Source organism: Schistocerca serialis, chromosome 9, assembly GCF_023864345.2.
Source record: "Schistocerca serialis cubense isolate TAMUIC-IGC-003099 chromosome 9, iqSchSeri2.2, whole genome shotgun sequence".
In the NCBI taxonomy this organism is placed as follows: domain Eukaryota; kingdom Metazoa; phylum Arthropoda; class Insecta; order Orthoptera; family Acrididae; genus Schistocerca; species Schistocerca serialis.
Genome location: NC_064646.1, coordinates 338,621,845 through 338,640,286, shown reverse-complemented (window position 1 = coordinate 338,640,286; position 18,442 = coordinate 338,621,845). Strand labels below are relative to the sequence as shown.

Below are 18,442 nucleotides of genomic sequence, written 5' to 3'. Positions count from 1 at the left end.
ATCAATGCAATAGGACGTGCTACTGGGTATTTGACGTACTGGTGTGTACAGAAATTTGGACCACCACCTCTGAAGGTCTCGCTGTATGATGGTACAACATGCAATGTGGGGTTTTCATGAGCAATAAAAAGGGCGGAAATGACGTTTATGATTATCGCTATTACAGTTTTCTGTACAGGTTCCCGAACTCTCGGAACCGAGGTGCTTTACAATAGCCGACTGTGGTTTGAAAATCACAATAGGCGAGCTGGAGCAAAACATGAGATACTGAAACTAAAAAGTAATGTGAAGTGTAGACAAAACGTGATTAGAACGAATACGCATGGCCTTCAGTACATGATGGTAATTATCTTCCTAGTAGTTGAATGGCATACTATTTTGTCATCATCATTAAATTTATAACTATTTAAGTTGCTCATCTTTCAGTTATTATTTAGCTAAGCTCACCAGATAAAATACAGATACCTGTTTAAGAGAGGACAAGGTCATGATAGTGAAGCGGATGTTTGTATCCAGTCAGTTGTATCGAATTAGCGTGGTAAGATGGATCGACGTCGATTCTTAACAATATCAGAAACTGACGATCGTGCATGTGCTTTAGCGTGATCATGTATACAGTCAATGAAGTTGTCCAGTTTGTTGGTGTATCAACGCGGAGCAGCTAAGTAACACATCATTGGCCCGATGGACAGTAGTAGTATAGAGACCCTAACCGACAGGAACTGGAAATGAGTCTAACAGGTTGCGAACAACAATCGGTTCCGCAGCCAGCAAGAATTGATGCTGTCCGTGAATACAGATCCAGCTAAAGCAGTTTTCGAGCAAACATTGCGAAGGGAACTGCGTGCAATGGACATTTGGTGTCGGGTGCCTCGTAAAAGGCCATTACCCGCAGCGGCAAATAAAGCTGCACCGCTTCAATCGGGCAAATAACACACAAGCTGGAAACTAAAGGTGTGTACTTCGCTTTTCAAAAGATACTAGGCGTCTAGCGCACCGACAACACATCGTGGCGTTTAATCCGCAGTGTGTGGAGGGTGTAGTTCAGGCTGGAGGTGGTTCTGCAATGTCTTCAGGGTGAGTTTCGTGAGACCCCGAGCAGCGCCAGACCCATGCCCCATGTGCGGCAGCGCAACCAGGGCGCGATACACGACCGCACATAAATGCGCCGTGTCTGCTGCGACAGAGCAATTACTCTCCAGTTACTCGTCGGGACTCAGTATAGTCAACAACGACGCCAGTATTACAGTGACGTACATCGCTATTCAGGTTTCCTGCGCCGCAGAGACGTCAACTGACTGTTAGAACAGTTACTTTTGTGAGAAAGTCGTACATGTCAACGCTATCAGTTGGCAAAGGACTTTGTGCTCCACCACATGCAGATCTTCAGTGTATAAGCTGAGCATTCACAATATGTGTATTTTACATTGATGTTTCTTATTTATTCCATGTTTGATTTATGCACCTTCCTGAAAAGAATTGTATTCTGTACGCGTGTTTACCACTCGGACACTTGTCTTTTGAAGCTGGCGCTAAGCGCCATAACACTATTTGGGAGAGTGGGAGAGCTGGCGAAATGTAGCAATCAGTATCCCTCAATTTGGTAGCTCTACGAGAATAATCGTAATGAATCGCTACAGGTGGATGTGGCACACGAGAAGAAACTTGTGTACTTTCTTGCTTCCCAAAGCGAGGCGGTGTTACACGGTTTTAGCCTGATGTATCTAGGGGGTGACTGTTTTTTATACGGTGTGCTTATCTCAGGATAATCAGATATAAAGATATCAGACGTAGGACTTGGTACTGGTGACAAAGGAAATACAATATCAGACACATAGACAACTGTCATGTGCACAAGCGCGCGCGCCGTGAGACTACGGGCGGTCTGTCGCTGTTGCAGGGAGCGCCTCATCAAAGCTGCAGCGGCGGCGGCAGTCGATGGTGGGGGCGGGGCGGTGCGGCCAGGTGGGCGGCACGTGCGCGCCCGGGGCCGGCGCCGGTCACTTCCGCGGCGACACGTGCGGCCTTGGCGGCCACAAACAGCTGCCCGCCGCCTTCGCTGTTGCCGGACCTGGCGGAGGCGCCCGGTGCATCACGTTCCTACATTCCCTGTCCAACACGGCACCGCTAAGAGCCTTGACTCTACTTTCGCCTAAGTCACCTCGCTGACTGGGACATCGTGTACTCCACCGATAAAATTTCCGAATTTGTCAGGGTTAATTTTTGAATATTTCTGTGTGCTGGTGTGATCTATAGTCTGAAGATTGTTTTGATGCAGTTCTCCGTGCTAATCTATTCTACGCAAGTCTCTTACTCGTTGAAGAACTAGTACAACCTGCATCCATTTGAACCAGCTTACACATTCGAGCCCAGGTTTCCCTCTACACTTTTTAACACCGGCATTTCCCGCCAGTAGCAGGTTGACTATTCCTTCATGCATCAGGACGTGTCCTATGAACCGATCCCTTCTTCTAGTAAGTTTCTCGCATAAGTGTCTTTTTTCCTCAGTTCGGTTCAGCACCTTCTCATTAGCTATACGATCTACTCAATCAATTTGTAGCGTTCTTCTCTACGCCATATTTCAAAAGATTCTATTCTCTTCTTGTCTCAGCTGCTAACGTTTCGTCTCCGTACAAGATTATATTATAGACAAAAACGTTCAGAAAACACTTCCTAAATCTTTAATTTGTGTTAGATGTTAATAAACTAATCTTTTTCAGAAATGTTTTTCTTGTTACGTCGGTTTAAAGGACAGTTAATCTTCGGTGTCTCGCTACAGAGCAACAGCATTTCGTTTCACTTCCTATCTACTTTCATCTACGTACTCGTATTGCACTGAAAATATCTCCACAACAGTACGAATATCATCGGTACGCGACGTTTGTCTTGCTTAGAAACTAACTTTTACAATGTTCTCCCGGTACTTGCTGTTGACAACGGTAATGTCTTAATTCTTCGCCTTCAATTCTCTCTCCGGTCTGTTTACCCGATAGTGTTAATTGTACGTCAGAAGTGATTCACACCAGTATGGATAGGTTTACAGACGAAGAGTTGGTCGATGTGCACCTCCTGTATGTATTCACTGAATACAGTGAAATAGGGGCACGAAGATGTTATAGTGAGCTGTACATGCGAGAAACTGGATCCTTCTGTTTTATGGTAACTGAATTTCTGACAGTCCAAAAAACTTCGAGACTTTATTAATAACAAGGAGATTAAAGTTAAGATGGTGGTTTTAATGCTACTTTAGTTCAACGCACAGAACGTTTATAAAACCACGAGAACTCGTCAGAAAAGTCCTTCTTGTTCAATTCGGCTATCACACTCGCTTCAGTATTATGGATTTCAATCAAAACAATTCACTACTTAGAACTGCCTACTCACGATTGATTGGTCGAATGCAGACCTTTGGTTTACTGTTGTTAATTCAAGATGACACCATAGTTGCTTCATCGACATCGCTGTTAACCTAGGACAAAATAAGTCCTCGAACTTTTTGCACGGATGGTGTATTACAGGCTTCTTTATTCTTCACAGTTGTGAAAATATTTTCCCGTAAATGAAGGTAATTAGAATAAAAACCTAATAAATAATAACTACATTATTGACACGTCGTAACCGCACTCAACTCCAAATCCGAAAGCAGGGTCGTCAACGAAGCATAACACTTACCACAGAAAGCGCATTTATTATGAATCAACATAAAGATAAAGCCAGAACAGAACCGTTCTCCTGAATAGAGAGTGCTACTATGTACTATATTTATACAAACATCGAATATTACTTAATATACAAACATAGAAGTTTTAGAGGACCTTCCAGAAACGATAAATTCTAAATAACAAATAATTCCTTGTGGTCTGGTTCGAACTGATGACCCACAGCACGCCAACCAGCGAAGCTAATCAATACTGCACACTGCATGCACCTCACCTCATGTGATTGCTCGCTCTTCTAACGAAACAGCGACCGGCTGTTTCAGAATTTCTCACTGGGGCCGAGTCTTGTCCACTTCACTGTGATGATCATCGCAGGTAGCCCTACTGTCGAGTCCTCGCTATCGCCGAAAGGGTCTTCACTTTCCTTAAAAGAGAAGCAACCATCACCGATTTGTGCCTCAGGACTGTATTGGGGTTTCGTACGGAGGACGTGTACGTCATCTCTGCGCTTTTCTCTACTTGATGAAGTATTTCGAATGCGCATGTGATGTCCGGCAAGAGACGAGGGATACGATACAACCTAAAGAAGCATTTTACACTACTGGCCATTAAAATTGCTACACCAAGAAGAAATGCAGATGATAAACGGGTATTCATTGGACAAATATATTTTACTAGAACTGACACGTCATTACATTTTCACGCAATTTGGGTGCATAGATCCTGAGAAATCAGTACCCAGAACAACCACGTCTGGCCGTAGTAACGGCCTTGATACGCCTGGGCATTGAGTCAAACAGAGCTTGGATGGCGTGTAAAGCTACAGCTGCCCATGCAGCTTCAACACGATACCACAGTTCATCAAGAGTAGTGACTGGCATATTGTGATGAGCCAGTGGCTCGGCCACCATTGACCAGACGTTTTCAATTGGCGAGAGATCTGGAGAATGTGCTGGCCAGGGCAGAAAGGCCCGTATAGGACCTGCAACATGCGGTCGTGCATTATCCTGCTGAAATGTAGGGTTTCGAAGGGATCGAATGAAGGTTAGAGCCACGGGTCGTAACACATCTGAAATGTAACGTCCACTGTTTAAAGTGCCGTCAAGGCGAACAAGAGGTGACCGAGACGTGTAACCAATAGCACCCCATACCGTCACGCCGGGTGATACGCCAGTGTGGCGATGAAGAATATCCAGTTCCAATGTGCGTTCACCGCAATGTCGCCAAACACGGATGCGACCATCATGATGCTGTAAACAGAATCTGGATTCATCCGACATGCTCTCATACACAAACAGCAGTTGACCGGCGTTGCCTGGTGAAGCGTTGTTGTGATGCCTCGTGTAAGGAGGAGGAATGCGTACCATCACGTTTCCGACTTTGGTAGAGGTCGGATTGTAGCCTATCGCGATTGCAGTTTATCGTATCGCGACATTGCTGCTCGCGTTGGTCGAGATCCAATGACTGTTAGCAGAATATGGAATCGGTGGGTTCAGGAGGGTAATACGGAAATGACGTTTTGCCATTCGTGCACCCAGGTTCGTCGTTGAGTACACCACCGCAGGCACTCCTATCTGTGATGCAGAGTCAACGGTAACCGCAGCCATGGTCTCCGAGCTGATAGTCCATGCTGCTGCAAACGTCGACTAACTGTTCGTTCAGATGGTTGTTGTCTTGCAAACGTCCCCATCTGTTGACTCAGGGATCGAGACGTGGCTGCACGAGCCGTTACAGCCATGCGGATAAGATGTCTGTCGTCTCGACTGCTAGTGATACGAGACCGTTGGAATCCAGCACGGCGTTCGGTATTACCCTCCTGAACCCACCGATTCCATATTCTGCTAACAGTCATTGGATCTCGACCAACGCGAGCAACAATGTCGCGATACGATAAACCACAATCGCGATAGGCTACAATCCGACCTTTACCAAAGTCGGAAACGTGATGGTACGCATTCCTCCTCCTTACACGAGGCATCACAACAACGCTTCACCAGGCAACGCCGGTCAACTGCTGTTTGTGTATGAGAAATCGGTTGGAAACTTTCCCCATGTCAGCTGGTTGTACGTGTCGCCACCGGCGCCAACCTTGTGTGAATGCTCTGAAAAGCTAATCATTTGCAAATCACAGCCGGTCTGTTAAATCTCGCGTCTGTATCACGTCATCTTCGTGGTGTAGCAATTTTAATGGCCAGTAGTGTAGTAACTACTGTGATTGTTCCACTTTCCGAGAGCCATAAAAATCCATACCAAGTCTTCCAAGAGGTACGTCACTAGCCGATGCTTGGTGTTAAAGCGCTCTCGGTCTTTCTCCTGGGCGTATGCGAGCCAGCTCCCTTGCTTCTTACCTCCTGGTGATGTGGTGTTTCAAGTAGTCGTCCTGAGTATCGCCCACTTGAAACGGGAGCAGTGTATTCATTGTCGCTTGGACCTCACGACCGTGAAGCGGGAAAGGTATGGAGCCTATAGAGCCTTTCTTCACTATGTCGTATGCGAAAGTCACAACGGGCAGCATTACATCCGAGTCACTGATCGACATCAAAGCTCATCGAGAGCATGTCAACCAATGTCTTCTTAAAGCGTTCTGTGAAGCCATTCTTCTGTGTCTGGTAGGCAGTTGTCATCCTGTGGATGACGTTGCACTGTGAAATTACCTCTGACAACAGTCTCGGCTTTACCACGATCAAAGATCATCACACGGAGTGGTATGTGTTTCAGAGTAACGTCATCTACAAGGAACTTCGCGATTTCTGGAGCTTTGGCAGTCTGCACGGCTGTGGTGAAAGCATAGCGGGCGATGTAGTCAGTGGAGACTATTATCCATCGATTCTTGTTCGTCAACTTCGGAAACAGTCCTAAGAGGTCGATTCCAATTCGGAGGAATGTTGCTGCTGTAGGCGGAGTTTGTACCGGATGTCCCAGATGTAACTGTGGCATATATTTCCGTCACTGGCATTCCCTACAGTGGCTCACATAGAGCCTAACGAATTGATAGAGACCTGAACAGTTGTATCTGTGTCTAATTCTGTCTAGAGTCTCCACGAATCGCAGGTGGTCAGATATCGGAGCGTCATAGGAATGCTTCAGGGAAGCTGGCCGTAGCAACCATGGATGATGAGCAACCATTTCCGCCGCAATGGATCATAATTCATCTTATTCAATGCTCTATTTATTGATTTTAATTCTCCTTCAGAGCTTCTATGGTTTTAGCTGTGCTGCATCTTCTCTCTGTTGAGCAGCAGTGTCATTTAAGCAACAGTGACTGAGATTTCGTCCCTGTTCTTGTGTTCCACCAAAGAATGCCCTGAAAGTCAGTACGCGTTCTTGTCTTTGCTTCTGCTTTTGTATATCACTGAGACATCATAATCTTGTAGCCTCAGTATCCGTCTCACCAGTCAGCACGGTGGATCCTTCTTGTTAGTCGGTCAGCATAAAGAACGGTCTGTGACAATGGTGAATGGTTTGCGAAATAAGCACAGCTAGAACTTTTGATGGCCCAAACAGATGGAAGACTCTCTTTCTCAATTGTAGAGTACTTCATTTCTATCTTGGAGAGTATTTTGGGGCATCTTCATAAGTTTGCACTAAAACTGCACCTATCCCATATCTGTCAACGTTGGTGTGAAGTTCTGTCTCGGAATTCACGTCATACAATGTTAGGGTTGAAGAAGATATTAGCGCCTCCTTGAGTAGAAGAAAACATCTTTCTTGCACCTTCTTTCAGGAAAACTTGTCGTCTTCCTGTAGCAATTCTTGCAATGGAAGTTACTTGGTACAGAAGTCCTTTATGAATTGACGGTAGTAAAGAGCACATTCCGAGAAAACTTCTCACATCATGTATGAGCCGAAGAGTCTGAAAATCAGTACTGGCTCTTAATTTCTCTGATTTGGATGCCCCAAGATGTACAGGTACTTTTTCGGATTGAGACGGAGGCCTGCAATCTGAACACACTACAACACGTTTGTTATACATTCTTCAAATGTCTTCGAAAAATGACAGTGTAATCCAAATAACAAAGGCATGGCGTCCATTTAAAGCGTAGATGCAGGTTGTCTATCAGACACTCGAAGGTGACTGGGGCGTCATATAGCCCAAAAGGCATAACTCTGAACTCATAACTCTCATCAGGAACTATGAAGGCAGCCTTTTGCCGACCAGCCTCGTGAAACTCGATTTACGAGTAGTCTGTCTCTATGTCCATAGCTGAGAAACACTTTGCTCCTTCCAAATAGCCGATGTGCAGTAATGGATTGACATCTTTTTCGTGACTTTGTTCAGTCAGTGGCAATAAATGCAGAAGTACCACAAGGTTGCCCAGAAGAGGATCGAGGACACTCTGAACGTTCAATTATATCATTTTGCAGCATGTTTTCCACTTCCTGTCGGATTTTCGTCCTTCAGTATGCACACACTATACGAGCGCTGGCTAACTAATGAATGATTGCCGGCGTTAATTCGGCGTTTTGCTATGGGTTAGTTTATCTGCCTTTTCGCCACTTCGGTTTTGAAAGCACCCGTAAATTGGCACAAAACGGCTGACACTCCCACACGTTCTTTCTCGACCAGGCCAAATCCTATTGGCAGTTCAGTAGTAGCTTCCTCCATGCGTTCTCTGTGGTGATATCGGAACACGATTCTTCATCGATGGCCCTAAGGTCGCCTTCCTGGTGGGGTTCGGCAGCCCTTACAGACAGGTGTGCCGCAGGGCAGTGTCGTGGGACCGTTGCTGCTCCCAATATACTACATAAATGACCTTGTGGATAACATCAGAAGTTCACTGAGGCTTTTTGAAGATGATGCTGTTGTATATCGAGATGTTGTAACAATGGAAAATTGTACTGAAATGCAGGAGGATATCCAACGAATTGACACATGGTGCAGGCAATGGCAATTGAATCTCAATGTAGACAAGTGTAATGTGTTGCGAATACATAGAAAGAAAGATCCTTTATCATTTAGCTACAATATAGCAGGTCAGCAACTGGAAGCAGTTAATTCCATAAATTATCTGGGAGTAGGCATTAGGAGTGATTTAAAGTGGAATGACCATATAAAATTAATCGTCGGTAAAGCAGATGCCAGACTGAAATTCATTGGAAGAATCCTAAGAAAGTGCAATCCGAAAACAAAGGAAGTAGGTTACAGTACACTTGTTTGCCCACTGCTTGAATACTGCTCACTGGTGTAGGATCCGTACGAGATAGGGTTGATAGAAGAGATAGAGAAGATTCAACGGAGAGCAGCGCGCTTCGCTACAGGATCATTTAGTAATCGCGAAAGCGTTACGGAGATGATAGATAAACTCCAGTGGAAGACTCTGCAAGAGAGACGCTCAGTAGCTCGGTATGGGCTTTTGTTGAAGTTTCGAGAACGTGTCTTCACCGAGGAGTCAAGCAGTACATTGCTCCCTCCTACATATATCTCACGAAGAGACCATGAGGATAAAATCAGAGAGATTAGAGCCCACACAGAGGCATACCGACAATCTTTCTTTCCACGAACAATACGAGAGTGGAATAGAAGGGAGAACCGATAGAGATACTCAAAGTACCCTCCGCCACACACCGTCAGGTGGCTTGCGGAGTATGGATGCAGATGAAGATGTTGATGAGTTGAAGCTCCTGGCGACAGTTAGTGATCCAAAGGTGTCCTTGACCACCTACATGCTTACGATCGTCTCTGGCATGTATATTTCTTTCGTGAAGCTGAATACCGTTTTGCAATAGACGAAAGCTTCGCAGTTTGAGTAGATCGACTGATGATTACAACTCATTTCTTTGGTCATGATGGGATAACGACATCTTCAGCGGCAAACATCCGCCCAGAGCAATCACTTTTGTTTCCTTGTTCAAATCGATTCGTCAATCCGGAGCTCTGATCTTTCTCAGTCTATAATTGTTTCTGATGTCTTCAAGAAGTCCCATATGAGACTAACATTATGACTGCATTCTGATTAAACGAAAAATTCAAAGGCTATGCTCTGTCACTGATACCTATTCTTGTAATACATGTTCCTGTCGGTTTGGCGAACCTTGCGAACAACTGCATCGACATTACAGAACAGGATGCCTCAGCGTCGAGTAGCGCCGGACGGGCTGGCTATCAATGGTGATGTCAATAAGATTTCCCGAAATCCAAATAGAATTTTCATCTGTGGCTGTCTCACCGCCATACGTGGTAGTGTCGCTTGGTTTCCCTGACTTAGGCGGCTACGCGAACGGCCATGGCGATAGTGAAAGGCTAAAACGTGTTGGGGATGGCCTCATCCAGTGTACGACGAACCGTTACGTCCCTTATGTCGACTATGATCGTCTGCAGTTGACGGTACGAATAGAAATGTTGTGGTAGTTGACGTCTGCCAGAATACTGGTCATCGAAAACTCGCCGTCTTTCTCTGAAGTAGCGTACTACGTGTTCCAGACGCCCACAGTGGAAACACAAAGGCGTTTTTTCCTATGTCTTACAAATGCCTGTTCTTCTGAGGGGCGTTATACTTAGTACAGCAGTTAGCGGTACGTGCATAGGTCGGTTGCTGACACCACTTGATGAATTCCTCGACTGTTGTGACTTGGACTTATTTCATGCTGCTTATTTGCCTTGAGTCTTCGCACAGTTAGAGAAATTCGAGTTAAATGAATCTTCTGTTTACTGTATTAGCTTGCTTGCTCAAAAATGGTTCAAATGGCTCTAAGCACTATGGGACTTAACATCTGAGGTCATCAGCCCCTAGACTTAAAACTACTTAGACCTAACTACACTAAGGACTTCACACACATCCATGCCTGAGGCAGGATTCGAAACTGTGACCGTAGCAGCAGCGCGGTTCCAGACTGAAGCGCCTAGAACCGCTCTGCCGCAGCGGCCGGCGTTTGCTTGCTAAATGAAGTCATATACAATAGCTACGAAATGTTTTATTCAATTTAGCCTGGAAATTATCCCAGTTATCAAGCTTCTCTTTGTCGCTCTCGAACCATTGCTGGGCTTGCCGTCTTTGCTAGCCGCCTAGGTAAAAGTAGCATTTGCAAAATAAATCATGTCATCCCGCCTACTGAATTTGGCAATTCTATCGAATCCTTTCAACCGTTTCGTCGGATCCTGACCATCGTCTCTGGAAAACGGTGACGGGCGCCTGATGTGCAGCTAACTTGTCGCTGTTTTGGAATCCACTGGGTATCCTGAATATACGGACCTTGAAAACGATGTACTGCTTGGATTCTAGTTCGTGTCTGTGTAAACGAATGTACTTACATTGCCTAATCGGAGCCATGGTAATGCAGACGGTTTGAAGTTCCTGGCATCTCCACCAAACAAATGTGAAATATCCCTGAACAAGCTCCGAAATCCCGCACAAGAATATGGTCGAGATACAAACTTTACACACGAAAAGACCTCAAGGCATTCACCATGTACTTCTGCCACGTTGAACGATTCTCTTCAGTCGTCGTTGGTCACATTCTAGCAGGATCTCTTTCCGGCCGCAGCGATATCGGAGATTTCATGTTTTACCGAATTCCTGATATTCACGGTACACTCGTGAAATGGTTCAAATGGTTGAAATGACTCTGAGCACTAAGGGACTTAACATCTGAGGTCATCAGCCCTCTAGAACTTAGAACTACGTAAACCTAACTAACCTAAGGACATCATACACATCCATGCCCGATGCAGGATTCGAACCTGCGACAGTAGCAGTCGCGCGGTTCCGGACTGAAGTGCCTAGAACCGCTCGGCCACCACGACCGGCTCTGAATTACTACAGAGTGGCTCCAGGAACACTCTTCCGAGTTTAAACACTTCCGCTCGCCACCAGACTCCACAGACATGAACATCATTGAGCATATCTGGGATACCTTGCAACGTGCTGTTCAGAAGAGATCTTCACCCCATCGTACTCTTACGGATTTATGTACAGCCGTGCAGGATTCATGGTGTCAGTTCCCTTCAGCACTACTTCACACATTAGTCGAGTCCATGCCACGTTGTGTTGCGGTACTTCTGCGTGCTCGCGGTTGCCCTACACGATATGAGGCAGGTGTACCAGTTTCTTTGGCTGTTCAATTTAATACGAGCGGGTACCAAGAGACTACTATGTGCTGCAGAAGTCGCAAAAACAAACATCGGAAGTGAAGCACAGACATGAGGTCGTTCATATTATCTTCAACCTCTGAACATGAAATATAGAATTCTGCAATGCAGTTTCGGTCCCTTGCAGAAAGAATAGCTAATTTATCACAAGACTCACGAAGTTTATCCCATCTACGTGTGATACAGTAGGAGTTGTTTCTTGGGACATGATGTAACTTAGACTCGTGAGCTTACTCGTAGTGTCATTACGGGTAGCCTATAACAGTATTGTATTCGTAATTGACAGAATATGTGAGATACGCCTTATTGTGGTTTGGTGGGAACTCTGAGCAGCGGTCTGTGATGTTGTAGTTATGTTACTGAATATCTTTTTTAACATAAAACGTTCTGTCAAAACACTTCCTCCGCAACATTTACAAAACACTTAGACACAATACTGAGATGAAATACAGCGTACACCACTTTTTTATTTTATAAACGTATCTTTTTGTACTTTGGTTGACCAACTTTGGATTTATGCAGTACGCTGCTTAATTGTCATGCAGTCGAAGGAATCTATTTTCCTCACCAATAACAGACTGCATTTTGGTTTGGTTTACAACCACAGTCAAATCTCATATGACAGTATCATACAAAAATTTTCAAAGAGAATCCCAAAACGACTTTTTATGATTTGATATAGTTTAGTTTCCACGGGCAACCTTCGTCTTATTTCTCAGTGTTGTAGTAATTTGTTGCTACTCGAGTCTAGCAAGGGAAGTTGTACGCTCGTCCACAGTGCCACAATAATTTGCTGTATATCTAAGCAGCTAGTGACGAGATCCGTAATAACTCCTTAGCCACCATTGGACCTAATACACAAATGCACTCTTAAGAACAGGTAGGTTTTTAGTAGCGAATTGCACAGACGCAATGGTTTTCTGAAACCAAATGCAAATAAAACACACAATAGTTGGAAATCACTTGTAAAAAAAAAATCCTAGGTCGTAAGAAGTGGTAGAAGTGGTCATGTTTGACGATTTACAGCAAATGGTCACACTGCTATGGTCAGTGGTGAGCGACCAGGATGTGACAGCGTCTGGTTTTGATGATACGCTTAAATTCGATATTTTTTCTTCAATCGTCAGGTAGGAGGTCGTTAGATCGTTCAACTTTGCTGCATAGAAAAGTAGGTTGGTAGGTCAATGGGTAATTGTCGAGACAAAACTCTAAACATATAGAATTCGATCTGTTCAATCTCAGTCTCTAACGATGCCGTCGCAAACGTAACACTAAACCATAATCATCCGCTTTTTTACATTTGAAACCTCTTCACGGTCGACGCCCATGACACTATTGGTTGTGATACATTCGTCGGAAGACGACTTCTTCAGCAGCTGCCGTAGTGCTATTCGAGAGAAGTTGGTTATATGTTGCAATCACGTTTCACCATATTCATTCCTGTTATTCTATTAGTTTCCGCAACAACACAGGCATTGCACATCATCACGTAACACAACCACATCCCACCGCTTGCTACTGATACACACCATACACTTTGCAACAAGTTACAGTAAAGCGTCGATAAGAGTTATGGAACAGCAATGAAGTATTCGTGGCCACAGACTGTGTGTTCGAAAAGCATCCCCTTATTTGATCAATTTGCAACTCAACGGAGCATTTGAGGGATTCTTGTGACCGCAAGAGGCCTGTAAAACATCTTAGTGACAAGGGCTACCATCGTATAAATACGTACGCATCCATTTCGTCAAGCTAAAATGATTTCAGTGCATCGCAGTCCAGTCATGAGAATGACGAACAACACAGTGAAAACCAATTAAATGGAAATAGTGAGCAAATTAGATCCATGGATACTAAAAACTGATAACTGTAACACGGATTAACAGCGTCAAGGTCATACGAATGAGCAGACAGAAACGGAAGCGAGTAGAATAGAACAAAGTGAAGAAATTCAGCAAGAAATTTATGAAGTGGAAATGGCACATACTATGCTACGCTATGAGAAACGGTGCTGACACCCCAGGTGACAGTAACAAAAGAAACGTAAGACTGAAAACAGAGATAAAGTGACGTGTCACTAAAGCTCTGCACGCAAAAGAATATGAGGGTGTGTGACAGACATGTGGCACTGACCGAGTTTGTATTGCGTAATGCGCAGTGTGCTACCTTGCGAGACAGGTGGAGGAGCCAGACCGGGCTCGACTCTGCGCAACGGATTAACGACTTTGGCTGGTGCACTGGAGAGCCTGGGTATGGTTTTTAGCTGGTTTCCCACACTCGTTTAGGAAAATTCTGGACTGTTTGCCAATTTACACCTCAGGAAATACGATATACGAACAATTAAAATACGACACCACACAGAACAAAGTCTACACGATTCATAGCTAGGCGGCGCACACGTTTTCCCCTCCCGACGGCGGTGGCAGGAAGGGCATCCGGCTGCAAAGTTAAATAAAAATAAATTTGCCTAATGCCGAGTACAACGCAGCCTACACAGACTAGATCAACGCACAGTAAAGGAAGAAGAAGAAGAAGAAGAAGAAGAAGAGGGACAAGTAAGTGGCAGTCAGAAATACGAATCCTGAGCTGATAAACCTCCTGACTCACAGGGAAATTTTTGAATTCTTTTTTAATCGATCCCAAAATACGCTGGAATTTACTGAAACAGATCTATAAGATTGGAACAATCAATGTCTATAAACCAATGAGTAAACTGAAAATATCATTACTTGTTGCATTCTTACTAGGAGCTCGAGTAGAGGAAGTCCATGTTCCAGGTTGTGAATCTTATTTGGATATCACCAGGAGTGGCTGAAGAGGAACAGACATACTTGTGACACAAAGAGTTCCATTTTCTGTAAAATAGCAGTTCGATTCAGGTAGTGGATTATCAGGACTTTTTCTTAACACACACAGTAATAGTAAATGTGTATGCCCGTTCTGGGTCACATAATGAAACAGAAGAAGCAAAATTTTGTAAGAATGATGTAACACACTTGTTGCGTAAGAACCCACAGAAAACTGTCTGAAGTGGCGATTCAAATTGCAAATTAAATGTTCCGAACCAGCATCCGAACTGCAACACTTCAGCAGAACTAGAGACATTCATGACAAGCCAGTAATGAAGTATTTGTTGATTTCCACGTGCCGTAGAAATCAACAAATACTTCATTACTGGCTTAAATCTGTATACTAAATGCACCAACAAGCTGGCTGGATGAAATTTACGAACAAGGTAGTTAAAAAAAGATGTAATTAATTCTGAAATATTCCTCTCGTCTTCTTCGACCATTGCTCTCATACGATACATATAAAATTCTACCATTGCTCTCATACGATACATATCAGATTCTATCACTGAAAATCGAACGTGCAGGAGAGACAAGGAAGCTGAATGTCAGTACACTCATGTAGACAAGGAATTAGAACACGAATGATATATGGTTGACCTGTACATAACAATGCATAAATATTCGAGTCCACTGGATTGGTGGGTAAAACTGGCAAACTCTAGGATTAGGAAAATTTTAATAATTTTTCCAGCTGCAAAAGGAGGGAACAAGAAGACAACTTAAACTTCTATTATTCATGTCTCCGTGCGTTTTTCCGTAGTTGTAGAAACCACGTGTACGATAGACAACGTTGAAGCTAACATTTGATGTATCAAATCGCAACAGCTAGATGGTGTGAAAGTAAGAGCTAAAGTAATAAACGAAGAACAGACATACCGGTACTATTTTCTAAGATACAACAATGGAAGAAATCTAAGTTAAGACCCACCACCCTTGTGAACTCTGATTATAAGATAAGGAATAGAGTATTGAAGATCAGATTGAAAGAACTGATGAAAAAACCGTGTCAGACAACTAGAAAAGCACTGTTTCCGACAAATCCGTAATGCACACCGTAACTGATTATAAAAACTATGCAATTATAGTGCAGCATCAGCTGCTAAAGACCACAAGACGAAGATTATTATGTTATGCATGAGATTGGCTTACAATCATGGATATCAGGAGACAGAGACCCGTAACATACTAGGTACAGACTTGAGCAACTACCCTCAAAAATGGCTGTAATAGGTGGAAGATGTTTGGAGTTGTTAGAGGGAGACTGAAAGAAAAAGTACACACACTACTCTCATTAGCCCAGAAAATGAAGGTTGTTACTAAGCTTATTTTGGTTGTTCGTTATATTGGGCAGTTCAAAGCTACAAAATAAAAAAAACGCACCTAGATCCGGAGTCGAACTCGCGAATTATAATATGTAAGTCTAGCGACTGCATTGCCTCACAGCAAAACTACAGCGCCTAGACTGAAGCAACTAGTCGCACATGTGATTACAGCGTCTTTGACGTACATTTACTACCCCAAATAAGCACGAGAGTAGGTTTTGTAAGTAACGTTTTCGTACTATTGTTATGAAAAGAATAGCAGAGTGGCGTCCAAGGTCGCGAATTTGGTTAACCTTTTATGCTAGATGTATATTTTGACACAGGGATCTCGGACAAGTGCACTATTCTGCAATTGCCACTGAAGTGTCGTTTTTGTCACAAGGAAGCTTCCAACTGTGACAATTCATTAAGCAACCTCTTTAACGACAAAGTGAAATAAAACTTTTCTATGTGCTGTACCACATCGAACAGATAACTAGAAAACAGTTTAGAATAGTGGTAATTATCAAGATCACAGTACCGCGAATTTTACTTACTCGAGAGCTCGAGACTTAAATCACACTAAATGTCAGACTGGCTAGCGAGACAGTTACCCACAGAGAATAAAGACCGATTTAAATAAATTGGAATAGAAACTAAACAAACTATAAATAGCGTCCAACACATATCTGTGGACAATACTGACCGTCATTCCTTACATAAAGATGACTAGTCTAACTTTTGACAGTAACTACATAATATTTACACGTCAACTTATTTGCACACGAATGCGCACGGCGATCATTCCATGAGGGCTTCGGCCATAAATAAATATAGACGGCGCACGCTCTTTGTCGTGTTTGAAACTAACATCTAAGTCACGTGACAGAAGGCAACAGCTGAGTTTCTGTCATCACCCATATTGTGGAGTGGAGCAATCAGATAAAGTTTTCCTCATTTACAGCTGAAATCAAGCATTTATTTTAACAACTAAACGACTTGTGTTAGTATTACATATCCAGTAGCATAGGTAACCTAATTTTTTCAAAATTCCCAACATTAATGCAATGGGTATCGATTTCACATCTTGCCAAGTCAGAACATAAGAAGATGATTGAAACATTGTACTGAGGTTCATTTATTGTAACAAACACCATAATTATAGATCTTCAGCGAATTCTTGTTGTATCACTGTAAAGCATCTAGTTCACTGCTTCCACGGGAGTAAAGATTTGGCAGGAAGCATTTAGGTTTGTGATGATTCCTCAACAACATGTAAGCGTTTGGCAGGAAGCGTTTAGTTTTGTGACCATTACTCAACAACACGTGAGCACGTTTTATTGTGGCTTTAGAAGAAATGACATCGATTTATATCCATAATGCCCGGTTTTTTCTCTAAACAAGCATTTGTGTTTCTGACCTTCACTTAATCCAGTACAGATAACGAAACAATGTTTAGAAAAAAAGGACAGTATATTAGAAAACGTTGGTTAAAGAGAGAATTCTTGTAGTGAATTAGATATTAACTATCTACAGTCTCAACGTCTTCGTCATTCATGGAATTTTAGGTGTAAGGACCAAGGTATTCTTACGAGACAGATATTTAATTACCCTTATCATTCAATTTGTAGTATTTAGACACAAATAAATATTCTGAACTAGAACACCGCACTCGTCGGCTAGGTAACGATATCACTCCGTGGTGTTTGTAAATTCACTGACTTACTCTCGAAATTTTTTTTGTATGTTTTTAAAACAAATTTGCTTGTTGTCAAATATCCTCCGGTGGAACCAAACTCTGCACAGGACTGCATCATTGGAATAAAGAAGCTTTTACCGAAAATACTGCACTCGAGATAAACAGAAGGGTATCCCAGATATCGTCTGCAAATGGATTGCGCCACTAGTCAGCTGACCAAGACGTTGGTTTCTCTATAATGATGGCAGCTCGATCTGTATCTCCTATGGTCTAAGCAAGAGGGGCCCTTCTCAGCTGGAGTGAGCCAGTCTGCGGCAGCGGCGGTTGTCACAAAGGGGAGCGTGGGGTGGGGATGCGGCGCGCGGGCGATGGGTGGGGGCGCGCCGGCCAGCCTTACCGTGACGCCAGCGTCGCTGTCGCCGTCGCAAGACGCCCAGGCGCGCCGCGCCGCGACGGCACCGGAGCACACGCAAAAGTAAACAGCGGGGGCGGCGGCGGCGGTCCACCCCGTGGCCTGCGGCCGCCTCTGCAGCGCGGGCCTGCCTAAGCAAATCGACCTCAGGCGCGCGACGCTGCCAGCGCCGCGCCACGACCGCCGCCGAAACCGGCCGTCCCTAGCACCCTCCGACACTTCTCCTGCACGCCCACGCGCCGCGTCTCGAGGTGCCATCCGGGGACGACAGATTAACCGGGACGCTGTACGCTGTCCGAGGCAAGAATAGCGCCGCTTGGCCGTGCTTTCCACGCTTCTCCGTACCCACTCCTTTCACCTCAAATTTTTCCTTCACTACGACCGCATTCGTCTTTACACTGCGAACTACTTAGATGTGATACTCACTACGGTA

General features: G+C 44.1%; 1 protein-coding gene across 1 annotated transcript in view; it reads right to left on the bottom strand.

Annotated features, from left to right (window-relative positions):
• LOC126419604 (uncharacterized) overlaps nucleotides 1–18,442 on the bottom strand; it is a 1,338,018-nt gene that overhangs the window by 1,237,347 nt on the left and 82,229 nt on the right. Inside the window, exon 3 of the mRNA XM_050086792.1 lies at nucleotides 17,995–18,140. Coding sequence (XP_049942749.1) covers nucleotides 17,995–18,140 — 146 coding nt within the window. The remainder of the gene's footprint in view (nucleotides 1–17,994; nucleotides 18,141–18,442) is intronic.